Source organism: Schistocerca piceifrons, chromosome 6 (assembly GCF_021461385.2).
Source record: "Schistocerca piceifrons isolate TAMUIC-IGC-003096 chromosome 6, iqSchPice1.1, whole genome shotgun sequence".
Lineage (NCBI taxonomy): Eukaryota > Metazoa > Arthropoda > Insecta > Orthoptera > Acrididae > Schistocerca > Schistocerca piceifrons.
Genome location: NC_060143.1, coordinates 393,253,362 through 393,278,417, shown reverse-complemented (window position 1 = coordinate 393,278,417; position 25,056 = coordinate 393,253,362). Strand labels below are relative to the sequence as shown.

The 25,056-nt window shown below is 39.3% G+C and overlaps 1 protein-coding gene across 2 annotated transcripts in view; it reads right to left on the bottom strand.

Moving 5' to 3' along the window:
• Nucleotides 1-4,456: 4,456 nt before the first annotated feature.
• LOC124802424 overlaps nucleotides 4,457-25,056 on the bottom strand; it is a 161,113-nt gene continuing 140,513 nt past the window's right edge. For both annotated transcript variants that reach the window (XM_047263194.1, XM_047263193.1), the window contains exon 2: nucleotides 4,457-4,964. In XM_047263194.1, the coding sequence (XP_047119150.1) occupies nucleotides 4,482-4,964 (483 nt within the window). In that variant the 3' untranslated portion in view covers nucleotides 4,457-4,481. The remainder of the gene's footprint in view (nucleotides 4,965-25,056) is intronic.

The following is a 25,056-nucleotide window of genomic DNA, read 5'->3' as shown; positions in this document are numbered from 1 at the left end:
AGAAAGATAGTAATGCCAACAACAAATCTTATTGAAATCCTTTCACCTTGAATTTTAATCCACTTCTGAAATTTTTTTCTGTCATTCATTGTTTCTTTGATGTACAGGCTGGCCAGTAGAGGTGGAAGACTGAAAAACTGCCTTGTATATTTGAAATCTGTATACTTCTGTATTTGTCTGTCTTTGCCTATAGCATATACTTCTTTTTATTTTTGAGGTGTTTCGAGACATTGCTCCACTTTACTTTGACATGCTTTTTCTAGGTCAACAAAAACTGTGAAACAATCTTGATTTTTGTTCAGTCATGCTTTGTTATCAAGTGTAACGTCAATACTACCTTATGGTACCCTCATCTGTCCTACAGATCATCCACTTGGATGCTATCACTTTCAAGCTGCAGGATGTGCCTCTGCACATAATACGATGCATGTGGTTTATAGAAGATGGATCTCCAGCAACACACTGTTTGAGATGCAATGAATATGTACTATGGCAGATGGATAGATGGGCAGCACTGGTTCCAATGACCTGCACATTAACTTTGAATTACTACTATTGGGGTCATCTAAAATACGCTGATTAATGTAGAATAGTGAAATTTTGAGAATATATTTGTCTAGGTGACAGATGGAAGATCACAGGTTAATGTTAGTGTGAGATAAGTCATTGAAAATATGAAATGCTGGTACATTAATAACCAGTGTAATGGACAGAATGTTGAATGCAAGCATACAAATGTGCATGCACTGTATTGAACAGGTGCCAGAAGTCAATTTGTCTGATGATGTCCCATATGTGCTCGAATGGACACAGATCTGGTGATTGAAAGCAACATGTGAACATTTTGGAGAACATGTTGCAGCTTTATCCTGTTAGAAGACACCCCTGGAGTATTAGAAGACACCCCCCTGGAATACAGTTCATGAATGGCAGCACAACAGATCAAATCACCATATTGATGTACAAATATGCGATCATGGTGCATGGGATAGCCAAGAGTGCTCCTGTTGTCCTATGAAATTGCACCTCAGACCATAACTCCAGATGTAGGTCCAGTGTATCTAGCATGCAGACAGGTTGGTTGCATGCCATCAACTGGCCTCCTCCTAACCATTCCACACCGAGACAGAACCAAGTTTTATCAGAAAACACAACAGACCTCCACGCTGCACTCTAATTAGCTCTCACTTGCCACTACTAAAGTCACAAATGGCAGTGGTTTGGGGTCAGTGAAATGCACGCTACAGTGCGTCTAGAGAGGTGTTCTTGAATTAACCAGTTTGTTACACTTCATTGTGTCACTGTGGTGCCAACTGCTGTTCAAATTGCTGCTGCAGATGCAGTGTGATGCACTGGATCCATACACTGAATGTGATGGTCTTCCCTCTCTGTAGCAACATGTGGCTGTTGGGAGCCCAGACTTCTTCTGACTGTACATTCTTGTGACCACCACTGCAGACAATCCTGTACAGTGGCTACCGGTACATTCCTGCCAGGACTTTCTGCAATACTGCAGAAAGAACACCTGACTTCTTGTAGCTCTAGTACATGATATCATTCAAACTCAGTGAGGTACTGATAATAGTGTCTTTGTTCCCTTACAGGCATTCTTGATCAACATCTACTCACCCTGTCCATTCTCAGAGGTAACTAATGCTAGTGACTGTTACAGGTTGTATTTAAAACAAACTTGATTTATATACTCATAGTGGCACTACTGGCACAACTCTTGTGCGACTGGTGCAAAATTTTAATAGACGTCATCTTTCAGATGATGCCTACCAGTTTTCACTTATGCGCAATACTCCTTCTTGGGGATGCAATTTTCTTTTCTGTCACTGTGTTTGTTGATGCAGTGCATATTTCTAATAAAATTTGTAATAACTCAGTGTATCATGGAAGCCTGCAAAATCATTCAACACCATCTAGGGGTGTCTCAAAGAATGCAACAACTCATGAACTTACAAATGTAGGCTATGCGGGTATAAAAACAAGTGGAGGACATTTTGAACATGTGTCATAGGTTTCTGACTTGATTACTTCGTAACAACTTCTTCTTCCATTGGTAACTCAATAAAGAAAGCCTTTTCTAATATATGCCTGGTGGGTTCTCTACAAAACATACAGAAACCAGAATGCAGTTATAAGAGTCTAGGGGCACGAAAAGCAGGCAGCAACTGACAAGGGAGTGAGACACTTATGTAGCCTGTCTCACGTGTTATTCAATCTATGTTGAGCAAGCAGTAAAAGAATACCAAGAGAAGTTTGGAAGGAGAAATAAAAACTTTACAGTTTGCCAATGACGTACATTCGTCAGAGATGGAAAAGCACTTGGGAGATCAGTTGAACAGAATGGTTAGTGAGTAGAAAAGAGATTATAAGATGAACATCAGAAAATGTAAAGTATCGGTAATGTAGTGTAGTCAAATTAAATCAGGTGATTCTGAGGGAATTAAGAAATGAGATACTTGAATTGGTAGAGGAATTCTGCTTTGTGGGGAACACAAGTCAATAGAATATAAAATGCAGACACGCAATAGCAAGAAAAACGTTTCTGATGAAGAGAAACTTTAACATAAAATAAAAATTTAAGTGTTACAAAGTCTTTTTTGGAAGTAGACATCTGGAGTGTAGCATTGTACAGAAGTGATACATGGATGATTAACAGTGCAAGCAAAAAGACAATACAAGCTTTTGAAATGTGGTGTGCCGACAGAATGCCAACGGACAATCCAGATAACTGAATATGAATTTAAGAGAAAATAAATTTATGGCACAACTTGACTAAAAGATGGGGTTGGTCGATTTGACAAGTGCTGAGCCATCAAGGAATAGTTAATTTGGTAACTGAATAAAGTGTGAGGGGTATGATTAATGGAACCAAGGCTGACTATAATAAGCACATTCAAGAGGACGTAGGTTGCAACAACTATGCAGAGATGTAGAGAGTTGCACAGGGTAGACTAATGTGGACAGCTGCTTCAAACCAATCTTCAGACGGAAGTCCACAACAAGCATATGGACGTTTTTAGGTGCTTTGGTCTAAGTGGTCCTCTGCCTTCCCCCACCCTCCCACAGCAGTAAAATTTTTACTAATGCATACTGAAGTGAAAAAAGTCATGAGATAACTCCTAATATCATGTCGGACCTCCTTTTGCCTGGAAAAGTGCAACAACTGGACATGGCATGGACTCAACAAGTCATTGGAAGTCGTCTGCAGAAATATTGAGCCATACTGACTATATATCACCATCTATAATTGTGCACGTGTTGCAGGTGCAGGATTTTGTGCAGTAACTGCCTCTTGATTATGTCCCACAAATGTTTGATAGGATTTATGTCAGCTGATCTGGGTGCCAAATCTTTCATTTGAATTGTCCAAAATGTTCTTCAAATCAATCATGAACATTCATGGCCCGGTGACATGGCACATGGTCATCCATAAAAATTCCACATTGTTTTGAAACATGAAGTCCACAAATGTCTGCCATTGGTATCTATGTAGGTGAACATAACCATTTCCAGTCAGTGACCCATATTAACACAGTCCTCATCATTATGGAGCCACCACCAGCTTGCACAGTGCCTTGTCGAAAACTGGGTCCATGGCTTCAGGGGGTCGGCACCACATTGAAACTCTACCATCAGCTCTTACCAACTGAAATCATGACTCATCTGACCAGATCACAGTTTTGCAGTTATCTAGGGTCCAACCGATATGGTCACAAGCCCAGGAGAGACACTAGAGGTGATGTCGTGCATTTAGCAAAGGCACTCACGGCGGTTGTCTGCTGCCACAGCCCTTTAATGCCAAATTTCACTGCACTGTACATTTGCCGTACATCCCACCCACATTGATTTCTACAGTTATTTCTTGCAGTGTTGCTTGTCTGTTAGCACTGACAACTCTGAGAAAATGCTGCTGCTTCTGGTCATTAAGTGAACTGCATTGCCCATGGTGAGAGGTAGTGCCTGAAATGTGGTATTCTCAGCACACTCTTGACACTGTGGATCTCAAATATTGAATTCCATAACATTTTCTGAAATGGAACGTTCCACGCATGTACCTCCAACTACCACTCCAGGTTCAAAGTCTGATAATTCCCGTGGTGTGGCCGTAACCATGTTGGAAACCTTTTCACATGAATCACTTGAGTACAAACAGCTTTGCCAATGCACTACTCTTTTATACCTTGTATTTTAGATATTATTGCCATCTGTATGTATCCATATTACTATCCCATAACTTCTGTCATTTAAGTGTGTACTGAAAGATTACTATAAGGTAAGGCATCCATCTCACACTATATTTTAATGTGAAAATTTTGAGTTATATCTTATTATGTAACTGAAAGACAAACCAGCAGGTCAGTGTATACATTTAAATATTAATCTGTACATCTTTTTTATTTTTCTTCAGTATGATACAGAAAAGTATAGAAAACTAATTACAATTTTGAATACAGATTATCTTTGGATATTTAAGATGTACTGTCTTTTTCAGTATCCTTGGCCTCTTGAGAAGACTCTCTAGTTCCTACTGCCAATGAGGCGGAACATGAAACACAGAATGTTTTTCTTGGTGATGAAGCTGAAGGACTACTCAACAAAGGGCTGCTGTTTATTGTCACTGAATGTCTATGCAGTGTACCAAGGGAAGCCTCAAAAAGCACATCATTAATTGCTTTTTCAGCAAATATCCTCTGCTGAGGGTCCAGAGTTAATAGTTTTTCACACCACACTTTAACAATTGTTGGGATTTCTTGCTCTGATTTGCTGCTAGATCTCTCCGAAAATGAGTGGGTTATGTGTAATGGGTCTTTCTGTCGAGCAATGGGATCCAATTTAATTTTCTTCACTCTTGGCTCTGGTTTCGCCACAGAAGTGACAAAGGACACAGAAGGCGTACAAAGTTCATTCACCACATCAGCGTTGCTGTGATCAGTTTCACCTTCATCAATGACCTGCAAAAAATAAAAAGAGTATTTCAGTTTGGCATGTTCTGTTTGCATTGTCTAATGATATTTTCTGTAGCATGTCAAAAGACCTTGATTGTGCAGTTCATGGTATTCTCCTAGAGAAGCTCAAATATTATGGCATCAGTGATCTTGTTGGTAACTGTTTTTCATCCTGTCTAACTACAAGTATGCTGTGTGTTGCTTTAAGAAACTCAGGGTATGTACACAATAAGACATCATTTTCACATTAAAGATGTACCACTGAGTCCCTTCCTGTTACTGTTACACATGACCTTCTGTCATATGTACAAGAAGCAGAAATAGTTCTCTCTGTTGACAACGCAAGTGTTGCAGTCAAGCCTAATGGAGAAACTTCGACACAAAAAAAAAATATATAATATTTTCTTGAAAATTAATAACTGGTTCTCTGCAAATGGACTGTCACTGTATTCATTCGAAACACAATACATGCAATTCACTTCTGCACAAGGCCTGGCTACTTTATGAATAATGTGTGTGGATAAATCAATAAATGACACAAAATATTCTCAATTATTATATGTTTATATTGATAAGAAGCTGTACTCGAAGACACATGTTACAGATCTTCTTCAACATCAAGTTCTACTACTTTTGTGCCACAGATAATATCAGATTTTGGAGATGAAAATGTAAAAAAATTGACTATGTTGCCTATTACCATTCACTTACAATGAATGGCAACATATTCAGGTGAGTAACACATCACTGAGGAAAGAAGTGTTCGTTGTGTAGTAGCGTCTATTCCGCAGGAGAGTTTCTGATTGCGTAGCAGTTTCTCTCTCTCTCTCTCTCTCTCTCTCTCTCTCTCTCTCTCTCTCTCTCTCTCTCTCTGCCTCTGTGTGTTTGTGTGTGTGTGTGTGTGTGTGTGTGTGTGTGTGTGAGGACACGGAGGGGGACTAAATATAGTGAAGCACAAAGTACTATATGCGTGTAAGAACAGAAAATCATGTAAATGGTCAGCATACTGCCATACTTAGCACCATGATGTAGTATAATTACACTGGTCAACACTCATTTTCTTGCCAAGGATATTTGAGTGGCTTTAGGATGGGTTAGTGGTGCTGAGGACGAATATAGCAACCATTTATGCAGTTTGGCTCTAGTTTTTGAGATAATGCATGATTTATTCAAAAAATTAGAAAAAATTGCTAATACTGAACTCGAGCGCTACAAACTACAATGAAAAAAGAAAATAATCTTTATAAATAGCTTCTATGAAAACCTGATAGGCATTTGTCCACGTATAAAACATAATTGAAAAGTTTCTCTATAAGTACATAATTTTCCATCCATGACGAACCGCTTCCTGCACGCTTTCCTTTTATAGGTCTCTTCAGAACAGTCACGTTGCAGATTCCAGCAATAATCTGCCATCATATGCCTGTCCCATCTTCCTTTATATCTTTCCTCTATTCCTTTCATATCTTGATGGAACCGCTCTCCTTGTTCCTCACTGAAATCACCTAGATTACGAGGAAATCGATCCAAAAGGCTGTGAAGGAAGTGCAATTTTATGCTCATGTTAGCTCCTAAGTTTTGAAAGTTAGTGAGCATGTTTTTGACCAGTTCCTCGTAATTGGGAGCTTTATGATTGCCCAAAAAACATTTTACAACAGCGACAAAACTGTTCCAGGCCGATGCTTCAGTGACAGTCATGACACTTGTAAAATTGGTATCGTTGATGAGCCTGCGAATTTGAGGACCATCAAATATTCCTGCCTTAAGTTTTTCACTACTGAGTCCAGGGAACGTATTGCAGATGTATGTGAAGCAATTACCATTTCTGTCTAAAGCTTTGGTGAATTGCTTCATTAGTCCTAACTTAATATGTAATGGTGGAAGAACAATCTTGTCCCTACTAACCAGAGGTTCATTAATGATGTTTGCTTCACCAACAGCCATATGTTCCCTTGGAGGCCATGTTTTCTGCTTCCAATGTTCGTGCTTTGCCCTACTATCCCACATGCAGATAAAACATGGGTGCTTTGTGTATCCACTTTGTTGTCCAAGCAAGAAGTTCACCATTTTCAAATCAACACAAATCAACCACTGGTGCTGCATATACTGAATTTTCTGCAGAACCATCTTGATGTTAGCATATGCTTCACAAAGTTTTGTTGAGTGGGCAATTGGAATAGATGCGCAACGATTGCCATTGTGTAGGAGAACACATTTTAAACTTCTAGTGGAACTGTCTATGAAGAGACGCCAGTCCTCTGGTCTATATTCCGGCGGCCCCAATTCAAGTAAAAGTCCAGGTATATTGCTGCAATACACTATAACCTCTTCTTGGTTGAAGTATGGAAGGAGGTTTTCTTCTCTCGTCCGGTAAGCTGTCATTTTAACACTTGGATGAAGACAGTTCTTTTCCTTAAGCCTGGATGCTAAGAGTTCTGATGCTTGCTTTGAAAGATTGAGTTCTCGTATCAAGTCACTGAGCTGCTTCTGGTCGAACTGCTGGGGTTGTGTCTCACGTCCTTCGTATTCCGAACCACTACTTGTACATTCCTCGCCGTGCACATCATCATCTGATGATGTTAGCGTGGGTAATGTTGTGAAGGTTGGTACAGGAACATCATTGCTGTGCACCACCGGTCTTCTTGCTGACTCCAAATCGGGATATTCCCACTTTCGTTTTTTGAACCTATTAAAACCTTTCACATTAACAATGCAAAAATAGCAATCATCTGTATGGTTCTTCTGCTCTCGCCATACCATAGGCACTCCGAAGTTTAAGCTTTTCCTTTTTCGTTTTGTCCACTGCCGTAAGCACTCCACACAGCATTTACAAACTTTATGGGGTGCCCACGCCTTGTCTTGATCTACAAGTTTAATTCCGAAATATGCCAGATACGCTTCCTTCACAAAAGGAGTGATATTCTTCCTGTTCTTTTGAAGAACGTATTCATCACAAATGTAGCAGAACTCATCTGGATGGTTCACGCAAAGACGGCATGAAGAACTAATGTTTTCCTAAAGCAAAATTGCACAAATACTACATATTATGCAGAACTTTCTTGTATTTGCATGTCAATCACATCCAACAAACATCATTAATTGTTTTGTGTGAAATGAATACTCACCTCTTATTTGCTACGTCACGATGAAAAGGTTCTATCTCCTTGAAGCTGCACTGCACATGTGTGTGACTTTTGACCATTGCCATTTTTCTTGTTTACACTGAACGCTACCTATCCGCTGTTGCGGGGATTACCTCGGCCAACAAATGAATGTCGAGTACCGCCGAATTCAAATCTGCACAACCCTCAATATCTTCAACACACGCACCGCACAACAGGACTGAACACATGCTGACAGTGTGATGTTTGCATGATGTAATCCTCAACCACACAGATGCACTCCCTGAGCACAATTGTTTAATAAAGATAGTACAATATCACTAATTAAAAAACAGGTAGCAAATACATTACACCATATATGGACCCTGCAGTTGATATTATCCACATGAAACTCTCATTTCCACAAATAACCTATATCTCAAAAACCAGAGCCAATTTGGAAAAAGTACAAATATACTCGGAATGAGTATCATAACAATATCCCATTTTCGTTCAAACTTCCCTGGCAACGAAAAAAAAATTTTATTTTGTAGAGCTGTGTTATCAAACTGACTCATTCCATATCATAGTGACGGTCACACTTATTATCCATGGACAATGCAAATAACAAATTACCTAACTGCTAAGTTACTCTACCTTAGGTATCTCACAGGCTTTTTGAATTCATGGTACCCCCCCTCCCCACTCCCCTTCCAAATCACTTTCAACAATTTATGAGCAAAGCAGCCTTTCACCTTGTTTCTAGTTGTGCAAGACATCTTCGGATGCTATGAAAATGGAGAGTTAGACTGCAGACTCACAGTGTAATTCCTGACTCACAGTGTAATTCCCATTCTCAGACCATGATAGTCAACTTCTGGTGTTTCATATCAGGGTGCAAGATATAAATAAAAATAACTGTAGTAGTACAATGGTAAGAAATGAAAGATAAATTTTGGGATTAAAGAAGAATTTGCAAAATAAAGACTGGAGAGATATGCACAATACCCTGGCATCAATGCAAAATACAATGTATTCTGTAAAACAGTCATGGGATGCTTTGAACACTGTTGTCCAATAAATTGCTTGTGGAAGCAGATCAAATGCCCCTAAACCCTGGGTTAACATTGGAATCAGAGTATCGTGCAAAATTAGGGAAGACTGTATCTGGCTTTCAGGACTGAAACACTTTACAAACTGCATTGTGTAATTTTAGAGAAAGTCAACAGAGGATGAAAATGTAGGTACTTTCAACAAAAACAAGCTCCTTCTGCAATGATATGTTTGGAACATAGTAAAAATTAGACAAAAAAAAAGAATCAAGAAAAATGAAGAAATTACGTTAAATGTACGGGGGATGCCCAGAAAGTAATACACCACATTTTATACCCAAAAACAATGCTATGAGTGTGAAACATTACAAATGTATTATCTGAAGCCTCCTGAGTGAGCGTGCCAAGTTTCCATCACTTTCAAAGTACAGCATAGCTCCAGGACAGTTTCAAAACGCCATCTGTAAGTGATGTACATTACAAGCAACGTTCCGTCATTAAATTTCTCACTGCAGAGAAAGAAACTGTGGGAATATTCACAAACTCTTGTGCAAAGTCTGTGGAGCACCTGCTGTTGACAGAAGTACAGTTAGTCGCTGGGCACGGAGAGTGAGATCATCAAAAGGCGGTTCAGCAGAGCTCCACTATTTGCAGTGGACGGGAAGATCATCCACGGCTGTCACACCTGACACGTTGCAGCAAGCTGATGTTGTCATTCACAAAGATAGATGCATTATGACTTGGCAGTTGGCACTGCATCTATCAATCAGCAAAGGAAGTGTGTATACAATTATCTGCACTCTTGGATATTCAGAAGTGTTTGCAAGATGGGCCCTGCAGCATCTAATGGTGGATCACAAAGCACACAATAAAAACATTTGTCTTGATCTGATGCAATTTTTTGAAGCTGATGGGGAAGGCTTCTTGTCCAAGCTGTGACAGGTAATGAAACTTGGGTTCACCATTTTGAGCCGAAACAAAACTGGTTCCTTTCCCAATATCCACAGAAGAAAATATTCAAAGCAACTGCTTCTTCCAGTAAGGTTATGATGACTGTGTTCTGGGACTGTGAAGGTGTGATCCTTATTCATGTGATACCAAGTGGCAGTACCATTAATTAAGAAGCAGATGTCAACACATTAACAAAACTCAAGACCCACTTCCAGCGACTTTGGCACCACAGCCAACCAGGAGATGTTTTGCTGCAACACAATAATGCTCAGCCCACGTAAGTCTGAGGACTGCTGAACACACCCAAAACAGGTTTGGACACTGTTACCCCATCCACCCTACACACTGACCTAGCCCCCTCAGACTTCCACTTGTTTGGGCCATTAAAGGATGTCATTTGTGGAAGACATTTTGAGGATGATGAGGAGATGATGCACACAGTGAAGCACTGGCTCTGCCACCAGGGCATGGATTGGTACTGACAGGCCATATATGCCCTTGTTTCGTACTGGAGGAAGGCCACAGAATGGGATGAAGATTACGTGGAAAAATAGAGTGTGTATATGAAACTCCATTCTTTTGTGTGTGTATTTCTCATTATGTTCAATAAAGAATTGTTGGAGAAAAAAAATGCAGTGCATTACTTTCTGGGCAACTCTCATAAACAATGAACTGCTGAAAGATAGCCAAAAAACTGCAGAAACTCTCAATAATTTTTTTCTGTCAGCAACAGAAAATTTAGGTTTGAACACTTCCTTAGTAAATAGCCAACAGTTCCTAAACAAAACCTAGCACAACAAGTAAATGATTACATTCAAATTCATCTCTGAAATAAGTTTACAGTGTAATCAGATCTATTAAAAATAAATTTTCTATAACGACATCTGTAGTAAAATAATGAAATATTGCTGAGCCAAATTTAGTAATATTTGAGTTATGTATGTAGGGTAACAGTGATACCTTCCATAGTTTACAAATGCCACTGTCATGTCATTTCACAAAAAAGGAGTCAAAATGTTTGTGAAGAATTGCTAACCCATATCATTAGTGGCAGTATTTTCAACCATTTTCGAGATTACGATGTACAATAGATGTTATATATAACTGACATAGGAAAACATACTTAGCATGAAACATTTGGATTTCAAAAAGGACTGACAGCTGAACAAGTTATATTTACTTGGACAGATTATATACTGGAATAAATAAATCATAAATTGGGAACATTTTTTGCCACAGCTTTAATTGTATGAATCATGATATCCACCTGCAAATGTTAAAATATTATCAAGCAGTGGACACAGCAGATTTGTGGATTTTTCCTTGCCTGAATGGCAAAAACAAAGTTTGTCAGTTCCAAGTCACAAAATGACACAATTTGAAGCAATCAGAAAGGGTGTACCATAAGGCTGTGTTCTGAGTTCTCTGTTGTGTCTAATACCCATAAATTATTACCCTAATGCAGTTGCAGAAGATGCCAATTTTATCCTTTTTCAGATGACTCATGTACAGATTTGAAATGTAGCACAAGTTCCCATACTAAAAAGGTAACTAGTGATATATCAGAAACATCAACAGGCAGTTCAAGGCAAATGGATTATCATTTCATTTTGACAACACTCAGAAAATACCATTCACAGAACTCCACAAGCTATAAAAATAGATTTTCAAACAATGAAACGCAATAAGTGAAAAGTGTTTAGTTTTTAGGACACCGTATACACCAGAACCTTAACTGGAAAACCCATGGCCTAGTATATGAAGCACCTTAGTTCAGGTACAATTGCAATACACGTGATTACTGCTGTAACAACTTAAAAATTACTTATTCTGCATATTCCTAATCATCGACATTTTATGAAGTCCTCTTTTGGGGAAAATCAACTTAAGGGTCAGTATTTTCAAATTACAGATGTGTCTCAGAAGGATTATATCTAGTGTCAGTAAAACCAGTAGTCAATTGTATTAGCAGAAAAAATAAGGTCCACTAGTATACAAAGCAAATCCCTGTGGTTATCAAAGTTAGCTAAGACACTACCTTTACATCATACTCAGAAAGAAGTACTAAAGGAAATTAAATTACAGAGATTTGCACTTCATCTTTTGGGGGATAGTGAGGGAACAAAGTAAATGGCATGTTAATTAATCTGAAGATCTTACTAGTGGGAAAGAAATTGACAATATTTGTCTGTCTGAATACCATATAACCACAGGGATAGAAAATCTTAATGTAAATGATTATAACTTAGCTGCATATTCATGCAGATCCAATATGGATAACATAGGCATTGTCACATTCACAAAAAATGGAATATAAACACAAAAATGTAGAATAAGTACATTTTGTGATAATCTGGATACAGAAAACTGTTTTTGTTAATACTGGGAAAGGTAATACTTGGTGCTATAGTACACAGATCTTCACTGGGTATCTGGGAAATTTTCATGAAAAATCTTAATGTTTTATTGTGCTGTCTGTCAGAAAGAAAGCTGGGATTATTAATTTGTGGCACTTTTAATGTAAATTTATTGAAGGTATCTGACAGGAAAAGTGATCTACAGCTACTGTTGGCCATGTGCCCCTTTAGTATCTCACAAATTTCTATACTTAACTTGGTCAAAATATGAAAAACAGCAACTTTATAGATAATGCATTCATACAGCAATCAGAAGTTAAAGAAATGCATGCCTGTTCTGTGGCAAATTGACTGTTGGACCACGATGGACAGTTAGTGTGTGGCTTCAGTTGCCTGAGACTGCAGTCACGTGTGTGTGTGTGTGTGTGTGTGTGTGTGTGTGTGTGTGTGTGTGTGTGTGTGTGTGTGTGCGCGCGCGCGCGCGTGTGTAGCCTATTTTTGACGATGTCCTTACTGGCCGAAAGCATTGTTTGTGACAGTCTTTTCGTTGTGCCTATCTGCAGCTCAGCATCTCCGCTATATGATGAGTAGAACTTTCCTTTTCATAATATTGTAATGTTTATCATGAATTTGATCTATGGACGAGGGAACTAACAAACTGTTATTTTCCTAGAAGATGGCATTGCCATTGCAGAAGACATCAAGGATGAAGGAATACAGGTGATTCGCAACAGTGTTCATGTAGTCCACAGCTGTTATGGTATCTTCAATTAATATCACACGTCCCACAGAAGATCAGATGAATGTCCATCGTAGTGTAATACTGCCACCACCAAACATGGTGTGATGCATGTTTCAGGCAGCCATAGGCCTGGATGACAGCATATCCAGAGGTGACTACCAACCTGTTCCAACAAGAAACACCATTCATCTGACCAGGTGATATTTCCATTGATCCATGGGGCAATCTCAATCATCCCATCGCCACTGCAGTTGTAATTTACAATGTTGTTGAGTGAACATGGGAACACACAATGGTTATCTGTTGTGGAGCCCTAATGGTGTGCTCCGAATACCTCTGCCTGCACCAGCACTGTCGTCACATCTGCCACAGGTCACTACCTATCATGCTTTACGAAGTGGGCAAGCCTTTCACTGTCATGTTCTGTAGTGAGGCATGGATGTCCAATGTATTGTATCTTATGTTTGAGTTCACTGTCCTTCAGCCACTTTCCACAGATGCTCGCAACAGTAGCATGCAAACAGCTGACCACATTTGCACTTTCTGAGATTCCTGTTTCCAGGTGTTTGGCCATAATTTGCCCCAGGTCAGAGAACACAGAGAAAATACTGGCCCAATTGGTTTACAATGCTAAGGAAAAAAGTACATTGCCTGGTGGTGATGGTGCAAAGTGCTGTGTGGATATTGTCAAATGTTACATGGTTTCTGCCTCAGCACTTGCAAGGCTCGCATGTGGTTCTACTTGTAATTAGCAAATACCATGGAGCATTTTTTAAATATTTCAGATTTTTACCATTGGAACTAAGAAATATCTGAGGCAATAATTTCATGTAGTTGTGTAGATTTTAGCCTCGTATACAATACAAGATGTGTTCACTATTGTGGCTACTGACTGACATTTTGTCTCAATTGGTGCACTCTCCATGTGCCTTCCACCTTCTACACTGGTGCACTTTTGCCTCCACAACACACATGGACTTCCCTCCAGCTTTTCCTACCCTACTGTTACACTGCTATTGACTCTGTACATGGACTAGTAACCATACAGGATTTTCACAGATTAGATGACGTGTATAGAAATGGTTCATATTTGGCAAAAAAATCAGAAATAAACGTAAATAGTAACAAAAATCCACAAAATATGTGCAAACATTATCTATAAATGACTGAAAATTACAAATATTTGAGAAGGAAAGTTGCTACTCACCATACAGTGGAGATGCTGAGTCGTAGATAGGCACAACAAAAAGACTCTCACAATTATACATTGCATGTGGTTTCAGTTGCCTGAGACTGCAGTCGTGTGTGTGTGTTGGGGGGGGGGGGGGGGGGTCTTCATGACTGAAAGCTATAATTGTGAGTGTCTCTTTGTTGTGTCTCCACTGTACGGTGAGTAGCAACTTTCCTTCTCATAATATTGTTGCATTCCATCCTGGATTTTCCATTGTTTGAAAATTACAAATGACAAAGTGCTGGTATTACAAGTTGATTTCTGTGTTTGTGGCTCATATCATTGGTAGAACGGTTTCCCATTTGTCTCTGTTCTGCTAATATATGTTGTTTACCATGACATGTACCCACGCCACCATGAGGCAGCATTCAGTCTCATGGGCAGCAGTAGTCTTAATACTTTGGGCCATCTGCATAGATACCAGAAGCACAGTAGATCCTGACATTTCTCCATAAGATGGCAAGTAAGAAACTTATTGGCATGTCACTACTCATTGAGGAATTTACTCAGCTCACATCATCAGCAAAATTCATAAGGAAGGACTCAAATTAGAGAAATTGTTGTCCTTGGAATTAAATGATGCAAACAGTGCTAAATGTAGAACACATTTTTTAATGAAATATATTTATAGAGCTACATACTGGCTGTTTACAGCTTTTATCCTGCATGTGTCACTAATTATTTCTATTCTAGAGTTTGTCTGTTGTAGGAGGCATTATTAAGGAGCAGCTTCTTTAGTCTGCATTTGAAAACACTTCTATCTTCATTCTCTTATTGCATTTGTAAACACCTCTTTCACTCTTAAACTCAGCTGCAGTGTTGAAAGTGAATATCATAAGTGAATAAACGTACGGTGAGACTGTGGTTCATATTCACATTGGCTGAAAGAGATACTATGAATACTTTTGGCCTATGTCAGGAGTTAACTCAGAACATTATTGGCAATTATTCCTATAGCAAACTTGCTAAATCCAAATGTTTCAGCAGGTCTACGTGTGCCAATGAATGAAGATTGTTGGGGTTCCATTGTGATGTGCCATTGCTCTTTGTATTACTTGAACAACCTAGGGTAACTTACTACATTTTGTTTCTTAACTAAGTACTACATCAGACAAGTGCTGAACTATGTGTGCCATAACAACGTAACAACTTGTCTAATAAAATATTCTGATGGTCATAACTGAGTATCTTTTATAATCCATAGAAGATTCCAACTGGTGATATTTGTCATTTAAGGATTTTATTATGTGCTCCCTAAATGTATGAAAATCAGTCTCTGTAGAGTGGCACTTTCAAAATCCAAACTGTGATTGGCTAAGTATCTCATTACTACATAGCTGAGTGACAACGCTGGAGTACATTACCTTCTCTAAAATTTTAAAAAAAGTTTGCAAATATTGACATTGAATTGTAGTTGTTGACATCTGTGGAGCCAGCCTTTTGATAAGAGGCCTAACAATGACATACTTTAACATATCAGGGAAGACACCCTGAATCAATGATGTATTGCATAAGTGAAGAGCAACATTACATATCATAGGGCCACAACTTTTAGTGTCTTATTGGACCTATTATCCACCCTACATGAACTTTTATTTTTTAAAGCGATGGCAATCTTCCTTCTTTTAGACAGAGATGTGAGATTATTTTTGATTTCACTAAATGTTGTCTGGAATGCTTCTTTGGCATATTGTTCTGTTTTCTCATTTGAACTATTTATTTTGCTCACCTATTTTTAAAAGGTAATTGTTAAAAATATCTACAATGCATGAACTGTCTTTTACAGTGATTTATTGTGTAAATCATGGAATTCTTTTAGATAAGCTAAATCATTATGGTTTGAGGGGGGCAGCGCAAAAATGGTTTAATTCATACTTAACTGGAAGAACGCAGAAAGTTGAAACAAGTGGTTCATGTAATGTTAAACTAACAGCTGATTCCTCAAACTGGGGGCTATCAAGTATGGGGTCCCACAGGGTTTGGTCTTAGGTCCTTTACTGTTCTTGATATACATTAATGACTTACCATTCCACATTGATGAAGATGCAAAGTTAGTTCTTTTTGCTGATGATACAAGTATAGTAATAACATCCAAAAACCAAGAACTAAGTGATGTAATTGTAAATGATGTTTTTCACAAAATTATTAAGTGGTTCTCAGCAAACGGACTCTCTTTAAATTTTGATAAAACACAGTATATACAGTTCCGTACAGTAAATGGCACAACTCAAGTAATAAATATAGAGTTTGAACAGAAGTCTGTAGCTAAGGCAGAATTTTCAAAATTTTTAGGTGTTTCCATTGATGAGAGGTTAAACTGGAAGCAACACATTGATGGTCTGCTGAAACGTCTGAGTTCAGCTACGTATGCTATTAGGGTTATTGCAAATTTTGGTGATAAGAATTTCAGTAAATTAGCTTACTATGCCTACTTTCATTCACTGCTTTCGTATGGCATCATATTCTGGGGTAATTCATCGTTGAGTAGAAAAGTATTCATTGCTCAAAAACGTGTAATCAGAATAATTGCTGGAGCCCAACCACGGTCATCCTGCAGACATCTATTTAAGGATCTAGGGATCCTCACTGTAACCTCACAGTATATATATTCACTTATGAAATTTGTTGTTAATAATCCAACCCAGTTCAAAAGTAATAGCAGTGTGCATAGCTATAACACCAGGAGAATGGATGATATTCACTATGTCGGGTTAAATCTGACTTTGGCATAGAAAGGGGTAAATTATGCTGCCACAAAAGTCTTTGGTCACCTACCAAACAGCATCAAAAGCCTGACAGATAGCCAACCAACATTTAAAAATAAATTAAAAGAATTTCTAGATGACAACTCCTTCTACTCATTGGCTGAATTTTTAGATATAAATTGAGGGAAAAAAAGCCAACTTAAACATTAGTGTCATGCAATATTTTGTGTAATGTAATATCTTGTACAGACATCTTTTATTAACCTGACATGTTCCACATCATTACGAAGTATCGTATTCATGATCTATGGAACAAGTATTAATCTAATCTAATCTAATCTAGTGCACTCTTTCTCTTTAACAGAAATAATGTTATATTCTGTGGTCCTTCCCTGTCCTTTTACAATATTCCATATTAAGTTGATTTTATTGTTTGGTTAGTCAGTTGCAGTTAAGATGCGCACACTCGTGCATTTTTTACAGCTGTTCTTAATAAGCAGCAGTACAGTTTACATGAAAGTATTTCAGTAGTGATTGTTCTAGATATTTTGTAGATGTGAAGAGACTCTGATACCTGTAGTGGTTAAGGTTTCTTTAGTGACTTTCTGGTAACATATGGATTATATTTTTAGGAAAACTACTTTCAAACATGGATACAAACTTACTACAAAATATGTTGAATTTAGAGCTAGCATTAGGCTCATTGTAAACTTCCACAACCAAATTTTTTAAGCTTTCTTTATGATCTTCGGTTGTTTTGTTATTAATAAGCCTCATTATTTTCTTTGAGTGTTTCTGTACCATACATAGAGCTAAGTTATTTACTGTGACTAACTGTGGCTTCAGCTGCCTGAGACTGCAGTCGTGTGTGTGTGTGTGTGTGTGTGTGTGTGTGTGTGTGTGTGTGTGTGTGAGATTCATTTGTGAAGTGAAAATTTCGTTTTCAGATGATTTTTCCTTCTAGTGCTGTACGTGTGACCACCTCCGTTACTCTCAAACTTAGAAGAATTGTTTATAGTAAATTTTGTAAATGGATACATATATGGTGTTGCTGTAGTTGATATTCCCTGCTGCTTAAAGAGATGCATGCAACATATCTGCATCTACATCTACATGGTTACTCTACCAATCACACTTAAGTGCCTAGCAGAGGGTTCATCAAACCATCTTCACAATTCTCTATCATTACAATCTCGTATAGTGCGCAGAAAGAACAAACACCTATACCTTTCCGTACAAGCTCTAATTTCCCTTATTTTATTGTGGTGATCATTTCTCCCTCTTTGGGTCAGTGTCAACAAAATATTTTCACGTTCAGGGGAGAAAGTTGATGATTGGAATTTCGTGAGAAGATTCCGTTGCAACGAAAAACACCTTTATTTTAATGATGTCCAGCCCAAATTCTCTATTATTTCAGTGACACTCTCTCCCATATTTCTCAATATTACAAAACGTGCTGCCTTTCTTTGAACTTTTTCGATTTACTCCATCAGTCCTATCTGGTAAGGATCCCACACCGTGCAGCAGTATTCTAAAAGAGGACGGACAAGCATAGTGTAGGCAGTCTCCTTAGTAGGTCTGTTACATTTTCTAAGTGTCCTGCCAGCAAAACGCAGTCTTTGGTTAGCCTTCTCCACAACATTTTCTATGTGTTCCAATTTAAGTTGTTTGTACTTGTAATTCCTGAGTATTTAGTTGAATTTACGGCCTTTAGGTTTCACTGATTTATCGTGTAACCGAAGTTTAATGAATTCCTTTTAGCACTCATGTGGATGACCTCACACTTTTCGTTATTTAGTTTCAACTACCAGTTTTCGCACCAATCAGATATCTTTTCTAAATCGTTTTGCAATTTGTTTTGATCTTCTGATGACTTTATTAGTCAATAAATGACAGCATCATCTGCAAACAATCTAAGATGGCTGCTCAGATTGTCTCCCAAATCGATTATATAGTTAAGGAACAGCAAAGGGCCTATATAACACTACCTTGGGGAACACCAGAAGTCATTTCTGTTTTACTGGATGACTTTCCGTCAATTACTACAAACTGTGACATCTCTGAAAGGAAACCACAAATCAAGTAACATAACTGAGATGATATTCCATAAGCACGCAATTTCACTACAAGCCGCTTGTGTGTAGGCCTACGGTGTCAAAAGCTTTCGGGAAATCCAGAAATACAGAATTGATCTGATATCATATACATGTGAATTCCACACATACTTTAATTGTAATTACTTTCTTTTCTGCAATGAAAGCATTTTCCTAAGCAGTGTGTTACCCCAGAATATTATGTTGTAAGACATCAATGAATGAAAAAATGCAAAACATGTTAGCCGACTTCTGTATTCCCAAAGTTGGCAATCATTCTTATGACAAAATTAAGTGGTCTAAACATTTTAGCAGATCTGCTAGATGGTATTTCCAGTTTAAGTTTTCATCAATATGCAAAACTGAGAATATACACCTTCTACCCCCTATGTTACTTCCTGTTGGTATACTATGTTAGTGGGTGGGGAGATATTTTTGCTGAATTAACTATGCTTTTTCAAAGTTTAAAGCCCATATCACAGAGCCAGAATAGCGCTAAAGTGGTTTGAGTGGCATGACAGTGAACTCACATCAATGTCCTGGTCATGAAATCGCCTGATTTGAACCCAATGGAGCACATCTGGAGTGCTTTGGGGCACCAACTCTATCCCCAAAAATCAATGAGCCATAATTTAAGGGAATTGTGTAACCTTTACTTACATGTCTGGTGCCACAAACCTCATGAAAACTACTAAGGACTAGTCAAATTCAGGTAATGCAAATTTTTGCTGTATCGGTTTCCAAAAGTGGGCCAACATGCTACTGTGTGACTGTGTAAGTGGTCGTAATGTTTTTGACTCATCAGTTTATATGTTCCTGTTGTCTGGATGGTATTCGCTGGTGTGCTGTCAAGACCAATAACGTGCAATCTGAAATGTAGTCCCCAGGTGATGGTGCTGTGGTGGCGGGTGAGGGGAGGGGTGTTTGCTGCAGGTGGCACTGCTTCGAGTCTTGTGGACATCATTCGGCCCTGTAAGTTGCTAGAGCTCTCACCATGGCACGGTCCGATTGGATTTTTGCAGTCAGTTCGTATCAGGTGGCATTGAGTTGTAAACTGCTTTCCAGGTTAACCAGATCTTCATGCACTTTCGTTTCTGTTGCTTCCTTGATGATCAATTCCAAGAAGACTGATGTGACACTGCACTTCGGAGTTTTCAAAACGCTTCTTTGATGCTGTGCTCCACTATGGACGATTTTTCAGTGTATCCTAAATGCAAGTCAATTATGTTTTCCATGCACTGTTTCAAGAAAGTTATTATTGTTTTGGAATGAATAATGTAAAGAGACTGTGAAACAGCTGTTAATTTGGCATGAAATTGATTTAGTCAGTTGACAGGCAGATCAGAGTGGCTGAGAATTTGTCCAGAGTGTTCAGTTTACTAAAAACTTGCATCTGCCAATGGAAGTGACAAGTATTTAATGATGCTCATAATTACTTGTGCAGCTTCGGTGTAGTTGTCAATCGTAAGGCAGCTTTGATAGTTACTTCACTACAGATTTTAGTGAATGATATGACAAGGTGACAAGATTTTATATGTAAAAAAAATTAAAAAAAGGGTAAATAGAAAGAAAAAAGTGGGATACTAATTACAAAGAAAAAATACTTCACGTGTGTCAGCATTCCTTTAATGAGACAACTGAAAACTAACATTTATACATCTAAATATACATTTATTTTTTATATGAATGCGTAGTATATGTTCTTTCGGACATGTCCGTGGTATCTGTTTTTTCCAGACATGTCTGGAAAAACAGATACCACACATTCATGTAACTGATTCGCCTCGATGGGCAATGGATCCACCACATTCAGTGAAGATGCACAATTATGTCTGACATCCTGTGGGAATCTCTAAGCAGCCATATGGAGCGCACAGAGAGGGACTGCAGATATGTGTGAATGTAGGATAACTGACAGACATTCCAAGATAGTCCATTCACTTGCTACAAACACCATGTCCGGGTGGCTCAGTGGTTAACACAACTGGTCTGGCATACATTTTCACTCATTGCCACTGATGACTCACAAAGTCCTGACACACTGATATCAATAATCCCTCCCCTTCCTTTCCTTTCTCCCCCCACCTCCTTCAGTTTGCATAAGACACTTATTTTAAAAATGTACCACAATTAAAAACATATGTCATGACACTGACTCATATTCTAATACATAAAGTTGTTCCAAGAATTCTGCCTGAATTTAAAATATATATAAAAAAAACATCATTGTTGACATCAAATACCTAATGAACATGAACTTGCAGGTTCTGAATCAAGAATATCACTATTAACTTTGTACATGTCAGAAGACTTTATATCTTCCAAGAGTTTTGGATTGCTTAATAACAGGTTGTAAAATTCTTAAAATCTACTGTGCTGAAAATGTTTCACACCAATTACAATTTATTCAATAGTTCTGGCAGTAAAATGAATTTTTTCGTCACTCCAGAGTGAGTTAACAATTGAAAAGACTCTTTCCACAACAGCATTTGTGTTTTGTGCAACAAGAGCAACACTCACAAGCATCTCCATATTTATACATGAAATGTCTACAGTTATGTTCGCATGTCCTAACTCATCAAATAATTCACCTTCACTTACCTGAACGTACTGTCTTAAAATTTTTAGACATCTTTAGTTTAAGGTAAAAAAACTTGATGTGTTTCGCTACAAAATAAAACTAAATCCAGCTCTATTTCTTCTTCCAGTAAATTTATATGAATTTTTAAAGTTGTATCTTCCTTTTTGAAACACCCTATACTTATCTTCTTTAAGTTTTGACTGCACTTCATGCAGTGCATGTGGCTATAAAATGTTCACTAAAATCGATTCGCACTTTGCCTTTCTTCGCAAAAAGTTCTCTGATGATACGAGATAGGCAGGCCATTGAACAGAATGAATGGTTGTTTTTTGCAGTGTGAGACACAAACAACCCTATTTCAGCTCAGTTTGTAGTCTATTTGCACTTATGAAGGAAGTTATACTACAGTTTTCTCGCAGAAGCTGCCGATATGCGCTTCTTCTTCTTAATGTGTTGTGTCGGTGTGTCCTCCATGTTCAATAGAAAAAAAAAACCAATGACATAAAATACATTCTTCAGTCATAGATGATGAGTTTTACTTCAAGAGAGAAAACTTTACTTCAAGAGCGTCGGACACAGTACATTTTCTTTTCCCCATATTAACACGCTTATATGACTCAAACAAAGCGAATAACAAACAATAGAATGCACTGGCACAAGCTCACCATGCCCCCATTGTTAAAAATAGTTCTCTACTTTTTATTGGTTTTTCATAAAAATCGAAAGAACAAGCTGCCTGCAGCTACTACCCATCTGTGAGAGCCAACAGTGTGTATCTAATTCATATTCATTACTACAGATAAGCATGACATTTTAACATTAATGTCCCTATAACAAGCTTTCACAATTTCTACAGAGAAAAAAAGAAAATCGTACTAATCTTGCACCATGGTTACCAGAACTGAGCCAAATAGTGTGGAACGTATTCTCTTCGTACATGCGTACGACTACGCATCTACTTTCATTCCCCGCTCTCTTTATTTAAGGCTGGAGGGCCATGAAAACTTAGTACATTAAATGTGACAGCTATCGACTGTGTTACCTTGAACATTCGAGATGCGCCAGAATCTCAGTAAGAAAATATGAAAAACATATGAAACAAAACTGACTTATAAAACAAATAAAAACCTAGAGAGAACTAATTGAAAAGGTTAAAGTTATTGACAAGCAAGGATCTATGGAAGGGCAAGACCCTTGGCATCCCATTACAAATTTGTCGGGACAACAGGACAGATAACAAAAAACAGGATACTACCATTAAAAACGGGACGTCTGGTCACCTAAGACATGATACCATAGAGTTCATAGGGAATGAGCTATCAAGAATAATTAATCTTGAGGTGGTAATATACATAGTAAAGGCGTCTTGAAATGACGGTTTAGTGAGAAAATGTTTTAAGGAAGTGTAGTCGCAAAACGTGAACAGCACATTCATCGTTTCATAAGATGGCTTCTGGAATCATGTGAGGTGGAAGTTTGGGTTGGTTACACCAAACAACACCATTTTAACAGTAGTTCATTTATTCACCTCTTTTACACAAGCAAGGTTTACAAAGAACTGACATGGTGGAACTGCACAAAGATAATCTTAGCTTAGTTCAAACAATACTCAGATCGATGCTGGTGTCGACCTCATCGGCGTCACATAGCCCCTCCCCCCTCCCCCCACAGTACGGAGTACTCTTGAGAGGCTGGAGGGGGGGGAGGCAAGTGAATATGGCGTCGGCAGGGGTGGTCCACGGGAGCCAGACCATGCCGAACCTGGAAGTCATTGAAGCGACCCAGGCGTCGTACTGGGCGTGCTGGTCGTGCGGCAACAAGTAGGCCAGCAGTTTGTGGGTGGAACGGAGCGACGACGACGTCTCCGGTGGGCAAGGCGAACACACTAAGCATGTCCAGGTCGACGTCGGGCAAGAGGGGAACACATTTCACCAGGTGGCAGGGAATGGCGGAGGTTGTGTCATGAGCACTGGATGAAGGGAAACATATGACGAACAGTGTATCATCGCGTAGTACTAAGTACTATTGAGATGTCGTGGATTATATCCAGGGGGACAGGCACAAACACCTCGAGCGAGGGCATTTTCAAGATTTGGGGGGGGGGGGGGGTTATGAGAAACCTCGACAGGGCAAGGCACGCAACGGTGCAGAGGTCAAAGGGACCGGTGAAGTCCTGGCAGCGAGGGCGTGATCGTAGGTAAGCTCGATGTGGGGAGCATGTGGTCCCTCGACGGGGTGCGTAGGACCGGAGTAGAGGGTGAGGTCGGTGGAGAGCTCGACGATTGGAGCTGGAAGTCACTCGACCGAGTGTGTGAGTCCGACGTGGAGGGAGTGGTCAGAGCGTCGTGAGCCATGACGGTGAGTGGCATGGTCATGGCCTGAAGGGGGGTAGAAGAAGGCTCGACATGAGCAGGCTTAAGTCTGTTGAGAGAGACTGTAACAGCTGAATCTTTCATCAGGATGTCATAGGTGTTGGCTGAGCGCCGGAGAACCCGGTACAGGCCGGTATATGGAGGTTGGAGGGGAGCACGGACAGTGTCATCTCGGAGCATGACGTATTCACAATTGTCCAGAGATTTCGGGACGTGAACCTTTGGGCGGGAATGGCTAGTGAGCAGAGGGATATGGAGGTTGATGAAGTGGCGTCTGACACGGTCCATGAAGCAAGGTAAGTCAGACTGAGGGAGAGAAGTGGAAGGGCTCACAAATTCGCCAGGGAGAACAATATTCTGGCCATATACGAACTCGGCTATTGTGCCTTTGAAGTCTTCCTTATAGATTGCACAAATGCCGAGCAGCACAAGGGGAAGGGCCTCCGTAAATAGAGAGTCTTGGCATCAAAGAGCCGCCTTGAAAGTGCGGTGCCAGCGCACGTCTAGCCCATTACTTTGCGGGTGATATGCTGTGGTATGGATGCGCCGGATGCTGCAAATGTTACGAATCTCGTTGAACAGGGCCAACTCAAATTGTCTGCCATGGTCAGTCGTGATGATAGCTGGACATATGAAACGCGATACCCATGACTCGATGAAAGCTCGAGCAACAGTTTCTGCCATAATATTGGGGAGGGGGACAGCCTCAACCCAGCGAGTTGTTCGGTTGATAGACGAGAGAACATAACAAAAGCCATTAGAGGGGGGGAGAGGGCCGACAATGTCAGTATGAATATGCTGGAAACGCCCAGGAGGGATCGAAAAAGCGCCGAGGGAGTGTGAAGTATGCTTGTGTACTTTGCAGTGTTGGCATGCAATGCAGGAGCGTGCCCATTGCTGGCAGTCCTAGTTG